This window comes from Hemiscyllium ocellatum, chromosome 1, assembly GCF_020745735.1.
Source record: "Hemiscyllium ocellatum isolate sHemOce1 chromosome 1, sHemOce1.pat.X.cur, whole genome shotgun sequence".
Taxonomy (NCBI): domain Eukaryota; kingdom Metazoa; phylum Chordata; class Chondrichthyes; order Orectolobiformes; family Hemiscylliidae; genus Hemiscyllium; species Hemiscyllium ocellatum.
The window spans coordinates 40078660-40105760 of NC_083401.1; the positions used below are offsets into that span (position 1 = coordinate 40078660).

The 27101-nt window shown below is 42.4% G+C and overlaps 1 protein-coding gene across 1 annotated transcript in view; it reads right to left on the bottom strand.

Moving 5' to 3' along the window:
• Window positions 1-14131: 14131 nt before the first annotated feature.
• Window positions 14132-27101, bottom strand: part of smad7 (SMAD family member 7) — a 44862-nt gene continuing 31892 nt past the window's right edge. The window contains exon 4 of the mRNA XM_060849101.1: window positions 14132-14993. Within this exon, the coding sequence (XP_060705084.1) occupies window positions 14455-14993 (539 nt within the window). The 3' untranslated portion in view covers window positions 14132-14454. The remainder of the gene's footprint in view (window positions 14994-27101) is intronic.

Below are 27101 nucleotides of genomic sequence, written 5' to 3' on the forward strand. Positions count from 1 at the left end.
TTTTTGCCCAGAATAATTTTCTAAAGGACCAACACTCACTATGTTATGCCAATCGCATAACTAGGGCTGTGGACAGAGCTTTAAACTAAATGAGGGGAGAGGGTTCAGTTATAGGGGAAATTAGAAAATCCGAATTAAAGGAGGAGGTAAGAGTGCAGAACTCAGGAGAGGTTATTCAGCACAGGCACAAATAGGACAGAGGGTTTGGAAAGTGTTAGCAATCAAATTTCAAGCACACCGAAAATACAAATGACAATATGAAGAGAGATGGTTAATGTGGGACAGAAGCTGATATATCTGAATGCACGCAATATAAGAGAATAAGGTAAATGAGCTTAATCGAAATTGGCAAGTATGATGTGGTGGGCATCACAGAGCTGTGGCTGCAGGAGGATCAGAATTGGGAACCAAATGTTCAAGGATATATACCCTATCGAAAAGATCAGCAGGTGGGCAGAGCAGGTGGGGTTGCCTTAGTAAGAACAAAAATTAAATCAGTGGTAAGAAACAAGGTAGGGTCAGATCGTGTAGAATCTGTTTGGGTAGGATTGACGAACCGCAAAGGTGAAAAAAAAACCATAGTTGGAGTTATGTACAAGCCTCGAAACAGTAGTCATGAGCTGAGACACAAGGTAGACCAGGAGATAGAAAAGATGTGTAGGAAAGGCAAAGTTACAGTGATCACGAGGGATTTCAATATGCAGGTGGACTGGGAAAATCAGGTTGGTACAGGAGTGCCAGAAAAGGAATTTGTGGAGTGTCTGTGAGATGGCTTTCTGGAGCAGCTTGTGGTGGAGCCCACTCGGGAACAGGCAATACTGGATTTTGTGTTGTGCAATGAGACGGACTTGATAAGGGAGCTTAAGGTAAAGGAACCCTTAGGAAGCAGTGATCATAACATGATCGAATTTACTCTACAATTTGAGAAGGAGAAGAGGTAACGGTAGTACAGCTGAATAAAGGCAGTTACAGAGGCATGAGGGAGGAGCTAGGTAGAATTGACTGAGGGAGGAGCCCAGCAGGAAAGGTAGTGGAACAGCAACAGCACAAGGTTCAGGGAGTAATTTAGGAGACAGAGCAGAGATTCATCCTGAGGAAAATGAGGCATGATACAGGAAGGATGAGGCAACCATGGCTGACTAGGGACATCAGGGGTAGCATGAAAGCTAAAGAGAAAGCACATAATGTGATGAAAGGCAATGGAAAACCAGAGGATTGGGAAGCTGACAACAGAGGGCAACAAAGAAAGAAATAAGGAGGAAAAGATTAAATATGAGGGTAAGCTAGCCAGTAATATAAAAGCAGACTGTAAGATTATTTTTAGATGTATGAGGGACAAAAGAAAGGCAAAAGTGGACATTGAGTTGCTGAAAAATGACACTGGAAAGACAGTGGTGGGGAACAAGGTTGAGGTGGCTGAGGAACTGAATAATTTCTTTGCAGCAGTCCTCACAGTGGAAGACACGAGTAATATCCCAAACATTCAAGGGAGTGAGGGGGCAGAGCTGAATATGGCAGCCATCAGCAAGGAGAAGGTGCTAGAAAAACTGAATGGCCTGAAGGTGGATAAATCACCTGAACAAAATGAACTATGGTCCCAAAGTTCTAAGGGAGATAGCTGAAGAGATAGTGAAGGCATTAATGGTAATCTTTCAGGAATCGCTAGAGTCAACGAGGGTCCCAGAGGACTGGAAAATTGCTAACATGACTGAAAAATCACTGAGGAAGTAAGTAAAGATGGAAAATCACACATTGATTAGCCTAACCTTGGTGATGGGTAAGATACTAGAATCCAATATGAAGGATGAGATTTCTGAATACTTGGAAGTGTATGGTAAAATAGGGCGACGTTAGCTAGGTTTCATCAAGAGGAGGTCATGCCTGACAAGCCTTCTAGAATTCTTTGAGGAAGTAATGAGCAGGTTAGACCAAGGAGAGCCAGTGGATGCTATCTCTCTGGACTTTAAGAAGGTTTTTGACAAGGCGCGGACAGGAGTAAGATAAGGGCCCATGGCTTTAGAGGCAAGGTGCTAGCATGGATTGAAGCTTGGCTTCTGGCAGAAAGCAGAGGGTAGGCATAAAAGGGTTCATTTCAGGATGACAATCGGTGACAAGTGGTGTTCTGCAAGACTCTGTTGGGACCACAGATTTTCACTTTATACATTAACAATCTGGATGAAGGAACTGAGGCCATTCTGGCTAGGTTTGCAGATGATACAAAGATTGGTAGAGGGACAGGTAGCATTGAGAAGGCAGGGGGGCTGCAGAATGATTCCTGATGAAGGACTCTGGCCCGAAACGTCGAATTTCCTGCTCCTTGGATGCTGCCTGACCTGCTGTGCTTTAACCAGCAACACATTTTCAGCTCTGATCTCCAGCATCTGCAGACCTCACTTTTTGCTTGCAGAATGATTTAGACAGGTTAGGAGAGTGGGCAAAGAAGTGGCCAAGAGAGTACAGTGTGGGAAAGTGTGAGGTCATGCACTTTGGTAAGGAGGAGAAGCATGGACTGTTTTCTAAATGGGGAGAAAATTCAGAAATCTGAAGGATTCTGGCAAGGTAAACTTTCGGAATGAGTCAGTAGTTAGGAAGACAAATGTGATGATGCCATTTCTTTTGAGAGGATTTGAATGTAAAAGCAGGGATGTACATCTGAGGATATATAAAGCTCTAGTCAGATGATTTTTGGAATACTGTACACAGTTTTGGGCCCCATATCTCAGGAAGGATGTACTGGCCTTGACCGTGTTCAGAGGAGGTTCACAAGAATGGCTCCAGGAATGAAAAGCTTAACATATGAGGAACATTTGAGGACTCTGGGTCTATATTCAATGGAGTTTAGCAGGATGAGTGGGGATCTAATTGAAACTTACAGAATACTGAATGACCTGGACAGGGTGGATATTGGGAAGGAGAGATTAGGACATGAAGGCATGGCCTTAGATAAAGGGAAGACCTCTTAGAATGGAGGTAAGGAGAAACTTCTTCAGCTAGAGAGTGGTGAATCTATGGAATTCATTGCCACAGAAGATTGTGAACTTCAGGCCATTGAGTATATTTAAGGCTGAGATAGAGAGGTTTTTGATTGTTAAGGGCATCAACGATTACGGGGAGAAAGTGGGAGAATGAGGTTGAGAAACTTATCAGCCATGATTAAATGGTGGAGCAGACTCGATGGGCTGAATGGCCTAACTTCTGCTTCTATGTCTTATGGTCTTATGTTACCTTGCTTTTTGATACACGTATAGAAACATGCCATTTTTACGATGTAATTGCAATTCAGGATAATAAGTGTACTTACAGTTGGAGGGAAGCATGGAAGTGTTGGTGTTACCATGTCGCTGTTATCCTTGACCTTCTAGTTGGCTGAATCTGGAAACTGCTTTTGAAGGAGGCATGGTGAGTTGCTGTCGGCCAACTTTTAGGTGTTTCTCACTGCTGCTAATGTGCGGTGATGATGGAGGCAACGGGTGCTCAAGCTTGTGGCTGCACTGTTGATTGTGAGCGTCTGTGTTTTACATGATATCAAGTTCATTGAGTGTTCTTAGAGCTGCTCTTTACCAGGAAAATGGAGAGCATTTCCCTCCCATTCCTGACTTGTGCCTTGCAGTTTAGAAGGATGAGAGTGGATCTGACTGAAACTTTAAATTCTAGCAGAGCTGGACAGACCAGATGCAGAAGTGATGTTTTCCCTGGTTGAGGGGTGTAAAAGCAGGACCAGTCTCAGGACACAGAGTAGAGTGTTTAAGACTGCAATGACGAAATATTTCTTCACTCAAAGGGAAACTATGGAACTCTCAATAGAGCAGTTTGTGGAAGCTAAGTCACTGAATATAGTCAATACATTTTTAAATTTTAAAGATGTCACGGTGTATGGAAAAAAAGTGGGAATATGAAATTGAGATAGAGGATCAGCCACTATCATATTGAAGGGAGGAGCAGGTTAAAAGGGCCAAATGGCCTACTCCCGCTTTCCATGTTTTTTATCAACCTGGCTACAAGAGTGTTACTGCGCAAAAATGAGGACTGCAGATGCTGGAAACCAGAGTTTAGATCAGCGTGGTGCTGGAAAAGCACACCAGGTCAGGCAGCATCTGAGGAGCAGGAAAATCGACATTTAGGGAAAAAGCCCTTCATTATTGTTTACCCAATGGCCAGTGTGAACATCCACTTATTGTTCAATGGAGGACTATCACATACGAGAAAACCTTCAATTGGTTGAACACATTCACCTTTGCTCAGCAACAGCAAAAACAAAGACAAAAAGCAAATCTTAGCAGGATTTATACACTTAATGGTAAGGTCCTAGGGAGTGTTGCTGAATAAAGAGACCTTGGAGTGCAGGTTCATAGCTCCTTGAAAGTGGATTCGCAGGTAGATAGGATAGTGAAGCGTTTGGTATGCTTTCCTTTATTGGTCAGAGTATTGAGTACAGGAGTAGGGTGGTCATGTTGTGGCTGTACAGGACATTGGTTAGGCCACTGTTGGAATATTGCGTGCAATTCTGGTCCCCTTCCTATTGGAAAGATGTTGTGAAACTTGAAAGAGTTCAGAAAAGATTTACAAGGATGTTGCCAGGGTTGGAGGATCTGAGCTACAGGGAGATGTAACGAGGGAAATGGGCCGGGTGCTGGCAGGTGGGACTAGATTGGGTTGGGATATCTGGTCGGCATGGACAGGTTGGACCGAAGGGTCTGTTTCCATGCTGCACATCTCTGTGACCCTATGACTCTAAAAACAAATGGAAGATGCATTTGTACTGGGACTGCCTGCTTTTCGAGCAGCAACAAATTTACGGGCAACGAATGACCACTGCACCCAGCTCATATAGAGTCATAGAGATGTACAGCATGGAAACAGACCCATCAATGCCGACCAGACATCCCAACCCTCCACTCTAGTCCCACCTGCCAGCACCTGGCCCATATCCCTCCAAACCCTTCCTATTCATATACTCATCCAAATGCCTCTTAAATGTTGCAGTTATACCAATTATACCACCACTTCCTCTGGCAGCTCATTGCGTACACATACCACTCTCTGTGTGAAAAAAATTGCCCCACAGGTCTCTTTTATATCTTTCCCCTCTCACCCTAAACCTATGCCCTCTAGTTCTGGACTCCACGACCCCAGGGAAAAGATTTTGCCTATTTACCCTATCCATGCCCCTCATTATTTTGTAAACCTCTATAAGGTCACCCCTCAGCCGTCAACGCTCCAGGGAAAACAGCCCCAGCCAGTTAAGCCTCTCCCTATAGCTGGAACTTGGTGTCAATTAAAGCCTGCCTGGTTTGTAGCAACTGATACTGAAGCCATGTCAAATTAAGAGTGGTGTTCTTCCTGCTCCATGTCCTTATCTTCCCCCTCAGGAGATTGCTGCTGCTCTCCTGGCAGTTCAGGGAAAAAAATCACATCCCCCCACTACCTGCTCCAGTTGTACAGAGCACACTGTGTACGCAGCATACTCTGCCTGGCCTGGACAGCAGGACATATAAACACTAGAAAGAAACATTGCCTCAGTAGGTCAGGCAGCATTTATCAAGAAAACACCAACCAGTTGGATGGTTCAGATCATCAAAGCTTACAAATATCATAGATGAAGAGCATTTAAAAATAAATAGAAACAAAAATAAAGTTAATAACAAGAAATAAATGAAGAAAAAGCACAACTCATTTAGGTCTCTTACACAAATTGAGTGGACTTTTCACCTGCTGATTTGGAGTATTCAAAAAGCTTTATCCCAAACTGATGTACCATCCATCCTTCAAATATTTCCATTCATTTTTAATCTTTTTTCCATCTTTTCTTGTGTGTTATTTGGTGATATGCAATTGATCTAATTTTTATGGCGAAAATAAAGTTACTGTGACTTACACATATAAAAACTGAACAATAGTGAGTTCAATCCCACTTTTCTGAAATAAAATTAAAATATTACTGCTACAAAATTGGATTACGTGCAGGAAAAATAATGTAATCACTAAAGGCTGCTTTTGGCTCAATCACCATGTAGGCCTCGTAACCATGGTTATATCCTAATAAGCTTTGGAAAACCTGAAAAGCAAACTGGATGAATTTCTGACTCTAATTAAGAACAGCTCTAAGTAAGTCTTGGTCAAATACATTGACACTTAACTCAAAGTTGCATCAGCAGTTGCTACCCTGCAGATTTCACATTCCTTTCAGATCAGGACAAGCCCTCAGAGTCTGTTTGCAAAATGCTCTCAGCCATGCTCTGGGGTAATTACTAAATGACCTGCTTAGAATGAGAAATCCAAACTGAATCAAAAGAATTCATTCAGTTTTAATCCCAAACATTTTTTCCCAGTTTCTCTCTCTTCTCCGCCAAATACATTGGACTGCTTTCCTGGCTTTCGTACCAAACAAGTTGATGACTCTCCCCTACACCATGCAATGGGCAAATATTCATGGGTGAACCTTGAGAATGTACACCAAGTCCTTAGAATAACAGGGACATGACAATCAATACCCATTCTGTCCTTGCCAACTGTTCCCAAGGTGATATTGCAAAGTGATCCAGTTTGGGACCAATTATTTCCTCTCAACTCACTAGAATGAATCTACCTTATGTCAATCTTCATTCTGCTTTGGGTCAGCAAGCACAATGGCACATATTTGAGTCTGGGACATCACTTCCACAATTAACCCTTTTGTAATTAGACTTAATTAAAATATCTCGTCAACCCTGGAAGTTGTATCTCTCCCCAAACTTTGACATTCTATTTGAGGATCTCATTTTAGTTCAGTAGGACATTGCAACATTTAGTAAAGCATGGTCATAGCAAAGTGGTCAGTTGTGTTGTCCACCATTTGAATTCTCTCCTACAGCAAGTTCAGTGTCAATGCAGAGATTAGGGAAATTAGTTAAGTAGAATTATTCTGTGCACTTCCGGGTTGAAAGACTAACATTGGTGTTGCCATGACATTTCACTGGATAAAGACACCATTTGATATGTTACCAGTGGGGTAAGAAACCATACACACCAGGGAAATAATATGTCCAAAGTGAAATCCATAGAAGCAGCATCAGAGGTCAATCTTAGATAGGAAAGGATAAATTAACTCGACTCCTTGTTCATGATTCCCTATTCAGATGCCTTTGATGGAAAGCATGTATGGATGTTGAGGGGACAATTTGCTTTATTATGCCTCTGTCAATCATTTGGTCAAATCCACATTAAGTTCTGCTTAATTTAGGTAAATGTGAGGTGCTGCATTTTGGGAAAGCAAATCTTAGTAGGACTTATACACTTAATGGTAAGGTCCTCTGGAGTGCTACTGAACAAACAGATCTTGGAGTGCAAGTTCATAGCTCCTTGAAAGTAGAGTCGCAGGTTGGTAGGATAGTGAAGGCATTTGGTATGCTTTCCTTTATTCGTGAGAGTATTGAGCACAAGAGTTGGGAGGTCATGTTGCGGCTATACAGGATATTGGTTAGGCCACTGTTGGAATATTGCATGCAATTCTGGTCTCCTTCCTATCGGAAAGATGTTGCGATGTTGAAAGTGTTCAGAAAAGATTTACAAGGATGTTGCCAGGATTGGAGGATTTTAGCTATAGGGAGAGGTTGAATAGGCTAGGGCTGTTTTCCCTGGAATGTCGGAGGCTGAGGAGCTGACCTTATAGAGATTTACAAAATCGTGAGGGGCATGGATAGGATAAATAGACAATGTCTTTTCACTGGGGTGGGGGAGTCCAGAATTAGAGGGCATAGATTTAGGGTGAGAGGGGAAAGATATAAAAGAGACCTATGGGGCAACTTTTGCATGCAGAGGGTGGTACGTGTATAAAATGAGCTGCCCGAGGAAGCTGTGGAGGCTAGTACAATTGCAACATTTAAAATGCATCGGGGGGGTGGAATCTAAGATGGCAGCGATCTGAGAAGATCACACTGCAGAGCTTCGCATCACAGCAGGAGCAGGACAGTCCTTTAACCCACCCAGCCCAGGGCATCAGGATTTCTTGGGGTGTTGGAAAGATTGTGGAGCCCCAAGAAACATTTAAAAATTGACTTACCTATATTTTCAGCTGCCTAGAAATGCCTAAAAAGGGAGGAGGAGCATCTGAGGCCTGGCCTGCAGCTCAGCCTGCAGCAGCCTCGGAGCCGATTACTCTCCAGGACCTGGTGAACCAGCTCTCGCAATCTCACGAGATGTTGGGGAAACAGATTGAAGAGAAGCTGGCTCCAGTCTCTCTCATGCTGCAGAAGCATGAACAGCAGCTAGGAGACCTGGAGAAGAGGATGGATGATGTGGAGCACAGGGTCACAGTGGTGGACGCTGATGCCAGTTCATTCAAGGAAGAGATCCAAGCCCTGAAGACGCAGGTTCGTAATTTTCGTGACCAAGTGGATGATCTTGAAAACAGGGGCAGGAGAAAAAACATTTGGATCATCGGTCTACCTGAGGGTAAGGAAGGTGAGCGGCCTGCGGAATTTGTTGAAGATTGGCTTCCGAAATTCCTTGACTTGGAGACTGGCATGAGAGGATTGAAGATAGAGAGGGCTCACCGGGTCGCAGCACGGAGGTCGGGTCTGGGTCAACGTCCTCAGGCTTTCCTAGTGCGGTTCCATCATTACTGGGATAAGGAGAGAGTCCTGTAGGCTTCCAGACTCCAGGGGACGGATCGAAAGGCCCTAATTTACGAGGGGTCTAAGATCATGTTTTTTTCAGGACTTTTCAGCGGCAGTGATCCAGAAACGAAAATCGTATGATGGTGTCAAGAGAAGATTGAAGGAGCTTGGGATTCAGTACTCCCTGAGATATCCGGCAGTGCTTCGGATCACCTTAAATGGATCCATGCATCTCTTTGACACATCAGAGAAGGCAAGAGACTTTGTGGACAAACTAACCTAAGTTAAACAATTGTAGTATGTATAAATATCATTGCTTGGGTATGCGTTTATCATTCTGCAAAAGAAATGGAGGAAATCCGGTTGGAGCTTTGTTTATCCCCTTTTTGTTCCTCTATTGATAAATTTGGTTCAATTTATGTCTGACGGTGGTTAAGATGTACATTTTAAATTTCTAAGTTAGGACATACTAAAGGATGGGTGGGGTATTTATTCCCCTTTTTTTATAAAATAATTTTTTTTATTCATATTGATATTCTATGGGGTGTTTATTCTTTTTAGATTGTGCTTGTGATGCAGCTCTAGCTGGGAGAAGTGAAGGTGGTTGAGATGTTTAGATGCCTATTTATGGGCAGTTCGGGATGGGTAGTTGCCCCCTCTGGGCAGGAGGCGAGTTCCCCTACTCAGCGCTATTGCTGCATTATATGTTGGTTTGTTTTCTGGTTTTTGTTGTTTTTTTATTTTTAATAATTTTGTATGTTTGTTAAATGTAGTGGTTTTAGTTTATATAGTTTTTATATTTGGTGGATCATGTGACACTAAGGCTCAGCAATTTGTGGTTCGGGTTCCTCCTCTCTGGAATTTAAATGTAATTGCAGAAGATTATGGCTAATGATTTGATTAAATAGTGTACCTGGACTATCAAGGGAAGTCACTCACCAATTAAGAGGAAGAAGGTACTCTTGAGTCTTAGAAAAGAGAAGGTGGATATTTCTTTGTTACAGGAGACACATTTGGATGACAAGGAGCATCTGAAATTACAGCAGAATGGCTTTGACTGAGTTTATTTTTCATCATTTAATAACAGAAGTAGGGGAGTGGCTATATTGGTAATAAAAATCTCTCATTTAAATTGTTGGAATGTATTAAAGTCACATACAGGAGGCTTGTAATTCTTAAAACCTTGATAAATGGGGAAGGATATGGTATTTTAAATGTTTATTGTCCCCCAGCTCATCCTCTTAAATTCTTGGTAGATGATTTTTCTAAACTGATAAGTCTCAAGTCTCAGCACATCATTGTAGGGGGAGATTTTAACTGCCTCATGGACCCCACAGTAGACAAGTTGCCTAAAGGTCCCTCGATACCCTCTGCACAAACTAAACAGTTATTAGGTTTGCATGGGGAATTAGAGTTGGTGGACTCCCTACAGGTAGGGATTTCACGTTTTTCTCCAATCCGCACTGATGTCACACGAGGATTGATATTTTTCTGACTCCTGCGGTAACCCTGGATGATTGATAATATTGCCATCTCTGATCATGCTCCAGTGTACCTCATGGTTAAAATTAAGGATGTTACAGTGGATTCAAGGTACTGGCGAATGGACCCCTTTTTTCTCATGGACAGCAAGTTTGTGGAGTATTTCTCTAGGAAATTTCGGGCATTCCTAGACATCAACATGGGCTCAGTTGATAGCTCATCTATTCTCTGGGAAACTGCCAAAGCTTATGCCAGAGGGTTAGTTATTTCATATTCCACAAGTAGGAAGCAGCAGAAGGGTGAGCAGCAATGTCTCCTTGAAGCACGGTTGAAGGCAGCCGAGAAGGCTTATTTTGACAGATCTCGTTGGTCAAACTACAGAGGATTAGGACGCTGCGGTCTGCACTAAATTCCGTGCTCACGCAGACGGCAAAGAAGGAGCTGGCTTTTGCAAAGCAAAGGTTATACGAGCATGGTGACAAGCCAGGCAAATACTTAGCATACCTTGCCAGAAAGAGAAGTGCCCCACAAATCATTACAACGATCAGAGAAGGGTCTGGGAACCTAACATGTGATTCTAAAAAGATTAATGTGGTGTTCCAGAGATTCTACTCTAAATTATATCAGTCTGAGAATTGTGAGGCGGGGGAGGCCAAAATGGAATCCTTTTTTAGAGATCTGAAGCTCCTGGGTGTGACTCCCGAACAACAGTCCTTTCTCAATGCCCCATTATCAGAGCAAGAAGTGCATGAAGCTGTGAGGCAGCTTCAGAGTGGAAAGGCGCCCAGTCCTGATGGACCTCCCAGTGAATTCTAGAAGGAGTTTATAAGTATACTGTCAGGCCCGATGCTGAATATGTTTAATGATTCATACAGTCATGTTTGTCTCCCACCATCTCTGAGAGAGGCCAATATTTCACTTATCCTTAAAAAAAGGGAAGGATCCGGAAGACTGTGATTCATACAGGCCCATCTCGGTCTTAAATATGGATTTTAAGATCCTTTCTAAGGCTCTTGCATTAAGGCTGGAGACTGTTACCTTCTATTATTAAAGACGATCAGACGGGCTTCATAAAGGGTCGCAGATCCTCCAATAACGTTAGGAGGTTGCTTAACGTAATTCAAGCATGCCAACAGCAGTCAATACAGGGATTGGTGATTTCTTTAGATGCAGAGATGGCATTTGACCGAGTTGAGTGGCCATACCTTTTCTATACTCTAGACCGGTTTGGTCTGGGCGAAGTTTTCATAAGATGGGTAAAGGTTTTCTACAGTGTACCTCTCGCTGCGGTCATTACCAACGGGGTACGATCAAGCAATTTTAATATTTCTAGGGGCAGCCGGCAGAGCTGTCCCCTTTCACCATTACTTTTTACGTTGGTGATTGAACCGTTGGCAGAGGCCATTCGTGGGGATCTCAATATATCAGCTCCAGAAGTGGGGTCAAGATTACATAAGATCTCGCTGTATGCAGATGATGTTCTAATTTTCTTGACAAATCCAGCAGTCTCAGTGCCTTGCCTGATACAATGCATTTACACGTTTGGCACTTTTTCAGGGTATAAGATTAATTTTGCTAAATCAGAGGCTATGCCTATGGATGGTCTTACGAAAGAGTTGGCTCTTGAGATTGACTATAGATTCCCATTTAGGTGGTCACAGGGGGGTTTTGTGTATTTGGGCATATTCATTACTCCAGTTCTGGATTGGCTGTTCAAAGCCAATTTTACTCAATTATTTGAAAAAATTAAACAAGATCTCCAAAGATGGGAGGCACTTCCAGTCTCATGATTGGGTCGGATAGCGCTTATTAAGATGAATATTCTCCCTCGTTTGCTATACCCTATACGGATGCTCCCCCTGACTTTCAATAAACAAACACTCAGGAGACTGAACAGTTGGTTCAGCTCCTTTATCTGGCACCATAAATGGCCCCTCATTAAATTAGCCAAACTGCAGTTGCCTCACAAATTGGGGGGAGTATACCTTCCGGACATTAAAAATTACCAATTAAGCTCGCTTTTGATCTACCGAAGTGATTGAGTTTGTGGGAACCCTCTTTCAATATGGCTAGATATCGAGGTCTCCCAGGCAAGGTGACCCCTTACCAGTTTGCTGTTTTTGGACAAGGTGAGGACAGTTTGGGAATATTGCCATAACCCAATAGTCATCAATATTGTTCAAGCATGGCGGGCAATTCGGCAGAGGGAAGGTAATATTGGCAAAAGGTTTTTGTTTACACCTTTAGTGGGTATGCCAAGTTTTCAACCAGGTATGATAGATTCAGGATTTAAACGTTGGGCAGCTAGGGGTATATCTTGCATGGGTGATTTATTTGAAAGAGATGTAATGATGTCCTTCAATCAGTTAGTACGGAAGTACGAGTTACCTAATAGAGACCTCTTTCGTTTCTTTCAAGTTAGGGATTTTATTCAAAAAAAGATCAAATTTCTGACTGATCCCTACAAATCTGACATAGAAAGAGGGGTACTAAGGGCTAAGAGTACACTCTCTGTCAGTACTCTATATCACCAATTGGGGGGTGCCAACTCAGATGAGTCTGATCGACTCTGCAAGATGTGGGAAAGAGAGCTGGATGTTGAAGTTTCTTCAGAGGCATAGGAGGATATTTGGGAGTGCAAGGAAGATATCAATTTGCAATAGGACCCATGCTTTACAGTTGAAGATTCTCCACAGGGTCCACTTAGCCCCAGACCGTTTGTCAAAATTTAAACCAGGGGTATCTTCAGTATGCCCCAAGTGCAAGGTCTGTATGCGTACTCTTACCCATTATCTTTGGTCTTGTGACAGGCTTCTAACATATTGGAGCGTTGTGGTGGGTGCTATGGAGAAGATTTTAGGTGTAGGGGTGAAGGACCCTATTTCGCTCCTTTTGGGCCTACCCATTGTATTTCCTGCAGACTCACATAAGGCAAAACCTTTCAATATTCTTACATTCTGTGCAAGGAAGAATATCTAGGTTGGATATCAGAAAAGCCCCCAGGCCTGTCGGGTTGGCGGAAGATTGTTATGGGGCATATTCCTCTGGATTTTCTCACAAATATGGTACACCACAAAACTGAGAATTTTTACAAGACATGGCAACCCTTTTTGAAGTACCTGGACACAGATTTATCTGCCACACTAACAAGGGCTTTTATATAGCCGTAACGATTGTGTTTCATGAGTCCAATATCCAGGGAGGAGGAACTGTGAATGTATGAGTGTTTTGTTTGGCTGGGCTGAGTTATTACTCTTTATTTGTTTGTTATTAGGTATTTATTTAGTTAGTTAAATAGCTAGTTTAGGTTTTTAAAAAAAATTTTATACTTCTCTATATACGTTTATACATTCGAATAGGAGGGTGGGTTGGGGAATTTTTTTTATTAATTGGGTTTAGTTTTGTACTATTTTTGTACTGTTTTGTATTTGTTGTAATATTTAAAAATCTATTTTTTCTTAATAAAAATATATTATATAAAAAAAGGCACCTGAATGGGTATATGAATAGGAAGGGTTTGGAGGGATATGGGCCAGGTACTGGCAGGTGGGATTAGATTGGGTTGGAATATTTGGTTGGCATGGATGGGTTGGACCGAACGGTCTGTTTCCATGCTGTACATCTCAATGACAGCATGACATGGGAAGTGATGCTTGGATGGAGGTATTGAAAGCCTATCAACGAAAAGGAATTGTGTCCAGCTTGAACTAGCGGTTTCAAGAGGTGGTGAGGAAAAACATTTGATGAACAGCCAGGAATCTTGTCTGTGCCTTTTGGATGAAGGATAGAAGAGGTTTCACTAAACCAAATAATATTTCAAAGACGTGCTGTAACCCAAGTCAGTCTCTCACTCATCACATTCTTAGGAAGTTTATTGACATTCAAAAGGTCACAAATGTTTTTAATTGACACCAGAGGGGGAAATTTTCCTTTGTGCTCTGAATAATGAAATTGTAAATCCATTGACAAGGGAACTCAAAGATGGTCTTCTACTCACACTGCTTCACCTTAAAAAGACACACGAAGCAGTTTTTTTAAATCAGGTGTACAATTTTATTTTTCCACTTGAACATAAACTCCTCTATTTAAAAAAACACATTCTTCTTGGTTTCAGCACCCATAAGAACACCAATTTTGTGTTATTTAAATTTTGGCGTTTTTTTCATCTTATTTGCATTTATATTAAGCAAAGTGCATCTTTATTTGTCTGGTTTACACATTGCACAATACATAAATAATGCTATAAAACGTCTTCATATTTACAAGTAATATAATATATTTATATATAACATAAAATACACTTTTTTCTTTTATTAAATCTCATTACTTTTCATTGAAAGCGCCTCTGCTGAGTCCGAGTCCTTTAATAACACCACTCCTATCGGTTATTGAGGAACACCTCCAGCCAGCAAGGGCAGCTGGTTATGAATTGTCTCGTGTAGCATTGGCCCCAGCCTTTTACAAAACTAATTTGGACGCTGAATCCAGACCATGGTTCGTGCGTGAAATCATGGTCATTGGGTCTTTGCAAGGTGTAAGACTTCTCGTAATCGAAAGCCTTGATGGAATAGCCTGGGAACACTTTGTGAACAAGTAACGTCCTGGAGTCTGGGTTGTCCAGTGTGACTGACTTGATGAAGATCGGGTAGTTGCTGCGGTTGTAGACCCACACCCCGTCCGGCTCCTTACTCAACTGGATGCCGTAGCCGATTTTGCTCCGGACTTTGGTCACCAGCTGGCTCTTGTTGTCCGAGTTTAACTGTCCCAGGCAGAATCCGTTCCCGTGAGGTAGATCGTAAAAGATATCGAGGGAGGCTTCTTGGACAGTATACAGGCGCCCCACTCGAGTCCGCTCCTCCCAGTATGCAACAACACACCAGTGCGACCGACTTCCCAGCTCCTGACTTATTCGGGAATCTATTGGAGGAAATTCGGAGAAAAAAACTTTAGCAAGGCAATAAAATGACAGAAGGATTTGCTGGTTATGTTCAGGATTATAGTCTGAATTTCAGTACATTCACATCAATATACTATCAGGGCTATATTTACTAAATTACCATAGTAACTACATTCCAAAATACTTCAGTGGCTGCAAAACGATGTTGGAACATCATGAGATTAAAAAGGCACTACATAAATGCATGTCTTTCCTTCAGCTTCAACTTCTTCCCACTGCCAAACACAACAATATAGTGGCTGTTCTTCCACAATTCAGTGGATGCTCAAAATGTTTACAAAACCATTGTTTTTTACAACATTATGAACAACTCAGACGGAAACGCAGAGGCAGGAAGAGAAATGTTAAATATTAAATATTTTATATATGTCAGGATCTTTCAATGTAATTAGTAGTTTTATATGACACACACACACACACACACACACACACACACACACACACACACACACACACACACACACGCAAACATTTGTGAGAAAGTCTTCCTATTAACCAGTGGCCTTGACAATCCAGTAATGTTTCCTTTTAATAGATGTGGTTAGGTTACTGTCATCACTGGTGTATGAATGCCCTAATCTCTACCAGTGTGTACTCGTATAGCAAAAGGGTAAAAAACACAAACATGGAAATGACAGCAATATAGAACCACACACACACCCAAAGCCAGATAGCAACAAAGACACGTTTCAGCAATGTGGAGCCACAGAAATGCCAATAGGATCCAAAACCCCTGATCAGCTTAAAAGATATCTAGAGGAGTACTCTACCATTTGAATGGCTGCAACACCGCACCTCACCCCACAGAAATGTAACTGTCAATCACTTCTGCCCCTTTTTCCCAGGAGAGTCCTGCTTCAGGGAATTTGGATATCCAATAGTCCCAGAGCCCCACAAAAATGCCTGCCATTCAGGGTTACTGGGTTGGGGGTGGGGGTGGGGAGAGCAAGGATTAAGAGAGTGAGGAGGCTAACGTTAGGGAAGGGGACACAGAAACAGGAATCCCCTCATCTCCCCAACACTACGCAGGGAGAAACTGAAAAGGTCAGTTGGGATTGAGTAATATTTCGTTGTCCATTTAAGAGCCTCCAAGAGGCTCAAGAATGTATGGGCCACCAATAGGGTGAGGGCAGTCAGGCACAAGCACAGCTACAGGTGAGCAGCTAAAACCAGAAGGATATGATGCTGAGGATTCAACATTATACACACCTCTCCCACTTGGACTTCCCAACTTTTCGCAAAAGCAGAACTGGCCACGTACCCTCTCTCACATGGCTCAAACTCTTGCACAGCTAGCTTCCCACGTGTTAAATTTAGACAGCTACAAACTCAGGTTGTGAACAAAATGCTAATACTATCTATGGCAACCTCCAGGCATGAATTTCCCTCTGGGAATAGGAGGCAGGAGCTGGGACCATTTCCAAGTCCCTTGGAGGAAACAGGCACTCATCAGGATTTTCATTGAGCACCCTTTTAAATTCTCATGGTGCCAGGTTCCCTGCCTATTTGAGGCCAGCAGGTGGGACCTTGAAATTGGGCAGCCAATGAGAGGCTGAGAAGCTGCTGTAGTCAGTAAGAAGCTAAGAGTACATCACAACAAGATGGTGCCCTGTCACTGACTGTGTTAAAACATAAACTAAAAGATGATTCTTGCAGCCAGGTGACCACTACGAAGGATGATCCCTTCACTGGTTGGCCTTTGGCTGCTCCTTTACCCAGGAAGAAAGGGAGGACTCTTGGGCCGACTGCAACGGTGTCTCCAAACCCTCTACCGCCTTCGTGTCTGCCTGCCAATTCCTGGCACTGAAACCATTCCCTGTCCATGCAGACTAGTCGTTCCTCTTTACTTTATCCAGAAGTGCTATTACACCGAGTGACATTACCACCACTAAAATCACCGTGCCAGCTTTTTTGCATCATTTAAAAAATATTTACATGCAAAGCCTGTTAAGGAGAAAGCAAACTGTCAAAGGTGAGGGGGCGAAGGGGTTGGGTAGGGACAGCAGGAAGATGGAGTTGGATGGGGAGGGGGAAATAAAGCACTATATTCCCCACAGTGCTCACCTCTCCCTCTAAAGGCATCAAAAGCATTGATGGACATGCAGAGTAATTTCAGTCAGTTTCTATTAATTGTCCTTAACAAGATTTTTACAAAGCCCCATCAGCCTTGCATCATAGAGGCCCCAAGCCTGCTTTTGGGAAAATGGCTGACATTCTGAATGGTCAAAGGAAATCAATAATTTGAGTCCTGTCCAATTCTTTCTCCCAGCCTCCCCAGGGCCTGAAGTTCCAGCTCACAATTTCGATGGGCCCACCTTGAAGCAGCCCTGCTAACACACAGCAACATAATTTAGGTTATGTTTACTTGGCTACTGGCAGGTTAACTTTCATCAACTCCCCCCTTTCAGACCCAGTAAAGCAGGTCAAGCTAGGAGCTGTGCTGTACAAACATCTCTCCAAACAAAAGACAGTGACCGTGGGTCTATTAAAAAAGGTTGTGTGGATGGTGATTTTTAAACCGGGGGAGATTGGATGCACAATCCTGGTTTTGATGTACAAAAGCAGTCTGGAATTTTTTTTTGTTTAAATTAATATGGCATTCTAGTTTAAGTTGGCTGTGTTGGGAAAGTGGGCATGCCAGAGAGAACTCACAACAACAGAGGTAGTAACACGCCTTTAACTAACCAAAACCTTGTCTGAATTATTAACGTCAAAACAGGGCAGACACATGAACATAAATGTTGTATGAATGTCTGGTTTATTTACAGTTTTGACTGAAGTTTTTTCTTCTGTATCTTTGGTTAATGCAACAGCCCACAGCACTGTCTCTAAATGGATGTCTCTGTGTGTTTGACACGTTGTGCATTTATTTGGCTCCATCCTAGCAGCAGGAGCTAGTCAGCAGGCAACTTTGTTGGCTTGCTCAGATGCCGTGAGGCTAGAATGAGGAAGTGTTTTCCCATTCCCCGCAAACTGTACCCTTTCACCCATCGATCCCCCCATCTCAGCTGCTCCCCACCGCTTACCCCACCCAACCCTTACAGTGCCCCTCATAACCCTCTCTAGCTCAGCCATGTCCAACTGAAATACTGGCAGTGATCAAAGAGCAGGAAAAGGGAAAAAAAAAGAAAGAATCTGTGTCAAATTACTTCAAAACTCTCCTTCAAAAAACACTCCATAAAACATACACTGAAATCAGTGAGGCTCTTTTCACCACCCAACCCCTGCGCAACCCCCACAACCCCCCTCCCCCACCCCCCCCCTCCTCTACATTGCCCCTTAGCACACAAAACAGGAATACATTCATCTCCGAAATGAAACAAGAGAGAAAAGAAAAACAAGGACAAAAATAATCTTAACAAACACCGGGAACTTTATTCCACTCCTGAGACCTGACTGTAACCACCCGTCGCGCCAAAGAAAATCCCAGATTGGCCAGGGCGGTTTTCCTTTCATCTTCACAGCCCTGCAAACCGCCCAGTAATTTTCAGGGAGACGTCAGTGCAGCCAGTTCAGAGATTCCATTATTTGCTCGTCCCAGATGAACTGAGCTATGGTTCTTAAAGTGGCAGTCCAAACCACCCTGTGTGCTGGATTGTAAAAATAACTCCCGCTCTCTCTCCTCCTGCTGTGGTAGGAGTCTGAGGTTTAAACTCTTCAGCATACACTTCAGAGCAGCAGAGTTCCACATAATTATTATTTCAATTCTCACTCAGAGGGAAACTGAGACACAAAGGGATGAGCCAAGTTAGATCGTGGCCCAGTAAATCCCAGTCAGTGGGCCCCACTTTGATTCACCTCCTGTCTCCTTCTCTCAAATGGGGAAGGATTTAAAAAAAAACAGCCTCCCCCCCCTCCCCGCATCTCTTCTAATGGTAATACCCACCTTTACCTTCCTGAATTCCTCAGCCAACAGTCTTGGGATTGGTTTAGTGTCAGTACCATACGCTAAAGGATATATGCAGCATCCTGATACTAACCAGGCTCACACTGACACAGTGGCCCAAGCAAGCTTTCTGTACTGTTGGGAGCTTAGACTGAGAATAGACTTTATTGAAACACACAAGGTTCTTAGGGGACTTGACAGGCTAGATGCAGAGAGATTTCTTTTCCCCCTGTGTGTGGGTGTGTTAGGACAACAGGGCATCATCTCAGAATAAGGGGTCGCACATTTAAGACACAGATGAGGAAGAATTTCTACCCTGAGCATAGTGAATCTGTGGAAATCTTTACCACAAACAGCTACCCAGACTGGGCCATTATGTATCTTCAAGGGGAGTTAGATAGATTTTTAACTCTGTGTGGGAATCAAAGGTTATAAGGACAAGGTAAGAAAGTGGAATTGTGGATTATCAAACCAGTCTTGATCTCAATGAATAGCAGAAAACATTTGATGGGCTGAATGGCCTACTCCTGCTTCTTGTCTTACAGATCATAGCTGAGTGTAAATTGTAACTTTCAGAGAAGGGAGCAAATAAATGTCTATATATCCTGTGAGTCATAGAGTCAGAGATGCACAGCATGGAAGCAAACCTTTCGGTCCAACTTGTCCATGCTGACTAGATATCCCACCCTAATCTAGTCCCATTTGCCAGCACTTGGCCCACATCCCTTAAACCCTTCCTATTCATATATCCTCCAGATTCATATTAAATGCTATAATTACATCAGCCTCCACCACTCCCTCCAGCAGCTCATTCCATAACGGCACCACCCTATGTGAAAATGTTGCACCTTAGTGACTTTTAAATCTTTCCTCTCTCACCCTAAACCTATGTCCTCTAGTTCTGGACTCCCCCACCCCAGGGAAAAGACCTTGCCTATTTATCCTAACCATGCCCCTCATGATTTTATAAACCTCTTTAAAGTTCACCCCTCAGCCTCCAACGCTCCAGGGAAAACAGGCCCAGCCTGTTCAGCCTCTCCCTATAGCTCAAATCCTCCAGCACTGGCAACATCCTTGTAAATCTTTTCTGAACCCTTTCAAGTTTCACAACATCTTTCCGATAGGAAGGAGACTAGGATTCCATGCAATTTTCCAAAAGTGGCCTAAGCAATGTCCTGTACAGCTGCAACATGACCTCCCAATTCCTATACTCAATTCTCTGACCAATAAAAGAAAGCATACCAAACGGCTTCTTCACTATCCTATCTATCTGCAACTCAACTTTCAAAAAGCTATGAACCTGCACTCCAAGGTCTCTTTGTTCAGCAACATCCCTAGGACCTTACCATCAAGTGTATAAGTCCTGCTAAGATTTGCTTTTCCAAAATGCAGCACCTCAGATTTATCTATATTAAACTCCATCTGCCACTTTTCAGCCCATTGGCCCATCTGATCAGGATCCCATTGTAATCTGAGGTAACCTTCTTTGCTGTCTCCAACTTTGGTGTCATCTGCAAACTTACTAACTATACCTCTTGTGCTCACATCCAAATCATTTACATAAATGACGAAAACCAGTGGACCCAGCACTGATCCTTGTGGCACACCACTGGTCACAGGTCTCCAGTCTGAAAAACAACCCTCCACCACCAGCCTCTGTCTTCTATCTTTGAGCCAGTTGTGTATCTAAATGGTTAGTTCCTGCTGTATTCCATGAGATCTTACCTTGCTGATCAGTCTCCCATGGGGAACCTTGTTGAATGCCTTACTGAAGTCTATACAGATTACATCTACTGCTCTGCCCTCATCAATCCTCTTTGTTACTTCTTCAAAAAACTCAATCAAGTTCATGAGACATGATTTCCCGCAGACAAAGCCGTGCTGACTATCACTTTAAGGCAAACAAACAAGGATCTTTTTGAGCGAGTTCTCAAGCAAGACCCTGTGGGGTGTATTTGAATGATTGGTAGATAGGGTTGGTACTGGTCAGCCAACACCAGCCCAACCCTGACACCAGGTGGACATATTGCACTGTACCACACCATACCACTTGGCACCTGGCCTCCCTTGTTCCATAACATAACTGTAAATGGAGTATTTTGGTTCCACTTCAAGTAGACTACTGGGTAAAAGTGGGAACAGTCTCGCAGAATGGAAACTGTGGAGGTAGGAGAGGACAGAGCATGCTCAGCTTATTTTGCAGTGCCAAAGGTCTGGTCAACAGCTTGCTTCAAAACTTAAAACAGCAAGATATTTTATTTCTATTGACTCTGACCTGCTTCATGGGACCTGCTAATATTATCAGGTAACATATAAAGCTGGGAGGGGTTGGTGGGGGTTGGTTGCACTTTGTTAAGCACTATCAATAAAAGAGAGGAACCACACAAAGGTCATTCTGCATGCCTGACTGCGAGAGCCCGCTCATTCATTTCAAGAGCTGGGGGCTGGAGCTGGAACAATAAAACAAGGGGAAAGAAAGCAGGCACTGCTCCTTTTGTCTGCAAGAGCCTGTCTGCAGTGAATGAGGCAGACAGCTGATTGCTGCTTCCTGCTCACATTCTTTATCCATAGGCGTATGCTACTCATCAGCCATGCAAATTACAGAGTGCAACTCTGTCCTCAGGGCAACTGCTGCACACACTTCACTCAAGTAAGTTAAACCCTTAAAGGGAGGGTGGGGGATTTACAGTTTGAGACAATTTATTTCCAGACAGAGTATAATTGTCTTAGGAGTCTTCTTGTCCCATTTTTTTTCCTTATATTATACGGTAAATATAGATAATTATTTTGTGCAATTAAAGATATAGGCATAAATTTAGTGAAGGAGCCATCCATAATTTTCATGCAAATACATTTTGCACACTTTAAAATTATTGTGCCAAAGATGACAATTATACCTGACTACTTATCTAATAGAAACTGACAGTGAACAAAATAAATAAAATGCTCTCACACGTCTCAGCCAGGAAGCAGCTCTTGATCACACTGTAGCAGAGAAAGACGGAGCTGTGTGAATGATGTATAAGCAAGATCAGGCAGCCCTGTAGTGCTCTTAATAGTCAAATTGCCTACTAAATAATCAATGTTTAACAGTTCAAAGGTTAAAAAATGGCCCCTTCTGGACATGGCACTGGGGGCAACCAGCATTCACTGCGTGACAGTGCCAACTGAGAGTGAGGAAGGGTGGTACCAGATTAAGAGGAAAGTAAGATGTAAATATTTTGAATACATTTCTTTTATCACTAACTATTATGTTCTATGTTACAGGATATTTGTCTGCAGCTGTCAGTTCTACCATCATGGTATTAACCCAGCCCTGTTATATAAAAGGCTCTCAGACAAATACCTTCAGCCTCTTTGGCAAGGGTGTTCCTTTGCTCTTTAGAGCTAACAGATTAACTGAGATATATTCCAGTTAAGCATTTGAACCTAGAAATTACTGTTGCCGATATTAGCATCTGAATAGTGTGACTAAATAGAACTCCCATCTCCTCCCCAACTTTAACTCAGGCAACAATCCATTAATTTGAAATGGGTTAAAGCCTTCATTAAAATACCAGACAACTATTGCTAACTGAGGCAGGGCAGGAGGCAAGATTAAACATTTTAAATCCTCTGCTGTTGCCAACAAAATGGCAAAAGGTATTGAGATGGGTGGCGGGGTGCATGACTGCTGTTCCCATAACAGACTTATGGCAAAGACAAAAATCATTTGTTTTTCGTAAAAATAAATGTATTAGAAATGTAATAATGCTAACATCACTGCATTCCAAAGCAGTTCATGGTATGGTAAATAAACACTTGGGAGATGTGAAGAGGTCTTAGATAAACCTTCACTTGTTATAGAAGTGCAACATACAAGAAAACTCAAAGAACAGTTTTTACTGGGCTGGGAAGGCAGAGATACATCTATGGAACAGAACCCTATATAGAAAAGAACAATTGGCTTTCTATCACATGGTAATAAAGCCTTCACATGAGGGATTGTGATACCATAACCCAGCTTGATTCAACTACATGTGAAAAACATAATCAGTACCTCTCTCCAATTCATACATGATTTTTTAAAATCATAACCAAGCATGGAGATGGGAAAAGCCTTTCTGCCAAGTTTCAATGACTGAATCCATTGATATGTCTCAAGCATGTAAAATATTAAAGGGGAGGGGCAATGAAAAATAAATAACCAACGTATGATTTTTTTTAAAAAACATCTTCTACAGCCAAATATTATTGCGTTCCGTGAGAGTAGATGAGGTAATTGAAATGGACCGAAGAGAAGTCACACAGAAAGGGAAAAGACTGGTAATCATTTCAGTTTTGAGCATGCGATCATTTTAGTGCTCACTGGTTTTAACTGAACATCTATGTTAGCACCCGCTTTGTAACCAGTTCAAGGCCTTCAGTAGAACGGATTCTTCCTTATTTGGGAATGTGTGTCTGCAGCTAGTGTTCTTGGTGGTAGCTTTTTGTCTTTTCCAAGATTGTACACCTAGATAATTCGCTGGGTATCATAAAGGGCCTTGATTTATAATTGTACGTATAGCATGTGCCAAAACGCCAGTACACTCTCCACAACAACAACAGGCCAATTGCATGATTTTAGATGATATTTAACCAATAAAAATCAAAATTTCTCTGTATATTAACATCACAAAAACATTTATTTTACCAATAGTTGTCTGGTACTAGAGAACTTAGGATTACCAAAGAAAGTATACGTTTTGGTGAAGCTTTTCATCTTGAACTCAAAGGGATGAAGCGATACAAAGTAAAGAGAAAATAACATTTACACTACATGAGAGGGGAGTGCGGAGTGGTTGGCATGTACTTTGATAAAGGTGTTACCATAGAGTATGGTGTTTGCCACTAACAGGACATTACCATCAAGCCAAAACGGTGTTCTGTCTATTTACACAAATGAGCAATTTGTTGTTTGAATTTGGTGTGTTGTCCGGTATGTTGGCCACATGTTCCAAAACCTGGTGGATTGTATTAAACAAACAACATATCCCTTCGGCCAACCAACCCACCCTTGCAAAACTCACAGTGTCCAACATTAGATGACTGGACAATGTGTGCTGCATATTCCAGATGGTACAGTTGATTATCTTGACAATTGATTTAGGATTGTCAGTTGGGTTTGTGTGCACTGGACGCTACACATATTAATACAAAAGGGCTCTTTCCTTTGCCAACAGAAGGAACATGCACACTCACTGTGCCTGTTTCAATCTAACAAAATAGGTGGCAGCAATTTTCAGGTTCATTTCTCAGGGCAATGACTTGACAAATCTGAATCAAATGGTCTTGCTTAAAATTTAAGCAAAGTTAGGCAGTTAACTGTCATTATTTGTTAACTGGTGCGTTCGCCATGGGAACACGTCCACCAATCAGGGTCCAGCTGCAAAACAATCAGCATTCTCCTCTCATACGAATGCTGTTTTACCTTCACTGTGGTGGTATTTGCTATTAGCTCTTTGCTGGTTGTGGAATTTTCTGCAAGTCTTTCTTCTATAATATTTCATTTTTTATACTGGAGACCCAATTCTACAATGTAATCTGGAAGCCCAACCCCTCACTCCTGTCCCAACCGAAGTTCCTTTTGTTAGGGATGATATAATTCAGTCAATGGGCTTTCACTAATATCAACAGCCCAACTATTTGAAAATGGCACTGTGGCTTATATAGATCGATGTACAATTCTATTAAAAGCACTTTTCCTGATAAATTATATGCAGTCTACAATAGAAGTAGGGTATAAATGTTTCATAAACACAGTATAAAATCTGTAATTGTGTGCTGTTATCATAGCTGAAGTGAACATTGCATAAATATATCGCATACCCAACGTCACACTTTTATTGAAAACTGTTGTGGTTGTAAAGGCCAGGAAATTCTGTAGATTCCAAATTCTCCTTTTCCCCATCCTCCCCCCACCTCCCATTCCCTGCCCCTTCAAACTCTCCAACCATTGGCCAACTTTACAGTTTTTAACAACCTGCAGACTGTGTCCCCGTGGCATCCAAAGGGGAAAACAACACCATCCGGCAGACTGGAGACAGACAGCAGCCTGGAGAAGTTAATGATTACTTCTGTCTGGCTTTATAATCAAATCATTTCTATTCCTGATCACAAGGCTTTTTCTTCCCAGACGCACCACATAGACAGACGGAGGTTGCTGCTCGTGATACAGATCACCCACTGCTGGCATTCTCCTACTTTTAAAAGGGTGTTAATTTGCAAACAAATTAGTCAATCTCCAACCCCACTGCCAGATCCCCACCCACCTCCACCCCCAATCCACCCCTGCTGTATACACTCTCTGAGCTATTCTGACCCAAATAGCAGATTGCGAAGTAAGAACAGACAACTGTCTGTACTGTACAAGCTGAAATGAAAGCTCAGCAGGTCAGTCTGAAGGACGAAAGCACAGCTTTATTCTCCCTCAGTCTGGCTGGAGCCTCCCCTACTGCTTTTTGATCATTATTTCAGTGGCTCTCCGAACCTTAAAATATGTAGGAGATGTGATTTATCAAAATTAGAAATTTGGGATAAAGAAGAAGTTCCGTCAAATTCATTTCAAACAACAAGTTAATTGACATTATATAATGTTTTCAACATTATTCAGCCAATGGATTCATTACATATTTTCCACTTTCGCAAAAGGGTTCAAGCACCAGGGACACCAGTTAAAAATTAAAAGATCCAGAACTAAGAAATAAAGATCTTCTGTTTATCTGAAACCTTGTTATATCCCTCAGGACATTTCACTGTGCTTCCCATTGGACTGTTTGCTGATAATGCTGGCTGCATTGTTCGTTCAGTAAAATGTGGCAGAAAGTTTTCATACTGCCAAGTCGTACAAGCAGCTGAACAAGTTTAGGTGTTTTTGGAAGGGCAGAAGGGTATGCAAGTGGAATCTTTATATTCAAGACTGCAGAATAAGTTACCAGCAAATCGGACAGTATAGCAATTCAAAGGGCAATGTGGTGAGCTCTTGGAGAGAAGTTTCTGGTGGGAAGGTGGAAAAGTGAGATGAATCCATGTCAAAGCAGCTACCAGACCAGTTGCTCCGTCCCTCAGGTGTCCACCTCTATCTCAACATCCCATTTCAGATCCTTTAGTTGAATTTAAATTCTCCTGCTTCTCAGTGTATCAAGTCTATCAGGGAACTTTTCACCATGTCCCCTGTAGGTAAAAACAATGACTTTGCAGATGCTGGAAACCAGAGTCTAGATTAGAGTGGTGCTGAAAAAGCATTCCTCAGATGCTGCCTGAATTGCTGTGCTTTTCCAGCACCACTCTAATCTAGACCATGTCCCCTGTGCCAAAGCTGCCCAGAAACCAAAAAAGGAATCACTGGTTTGTGCCACACAATCTTTAGAATATTTCCACAACTACACTGAACTTCTTCTCCAGCTGGGCACTGAGCTCAGCAGATCCACCAATCGTACATACTGATCCATCCTACTCAGGACGTGTCACAGCACACCTTTCAATTAAAAATCTCAGTAAGTAAATTCCAGATTGACAACCACTTCGCACACCTTCCTGCCTCCCTCTTTACTCTTACAGATTCCTGGTCTAGATCTTTAGGACCTGGGTCCACTGTCATTGAGATTGAGGGGCTGCTGTCACAGTTGTGCATCAGAATATCATCGACACACCACCGTGCACTTGATCTGCTCCTTGGTTTATAGCTCAGGTCTGATTTCCCACACCTCAGCCAGTACAACAAGAGGATCATGCCAGAGGTTCCAAAACTGAGCTAGGCCCAGAACACATCACTCTTTCCTGCACTTCAAAAAAATGCCACTCATCAGATCATCACATCCTTGCAAGAGTTTACTAACTGATTGAGTTTATCCCAATCTTTCATCTCAAGAATTCCTAACCATATGTCACTTTCCAACTGGAGAAGTCTTCAGTTGCTATTGCTCTGACGGTTTCACTTGACTTTTCATGACTCTCTGAATTACTGCAGGGGATGCTGGGATACATTCTGTTTCCCCTTCTGTTACTGAGGTAGTGTTTGTGATCTGTTTGAACCCATTCGTAGACAACATTGGGAGTTTAAGCAGGGCAAGAAATATATCCTCTCCAAAAACAAACCTCCCCATCGAGACCTTGTTCAGCCTACTTGACAAAATGCCAGCTGTTTCCTTGCCATTAACTCAAA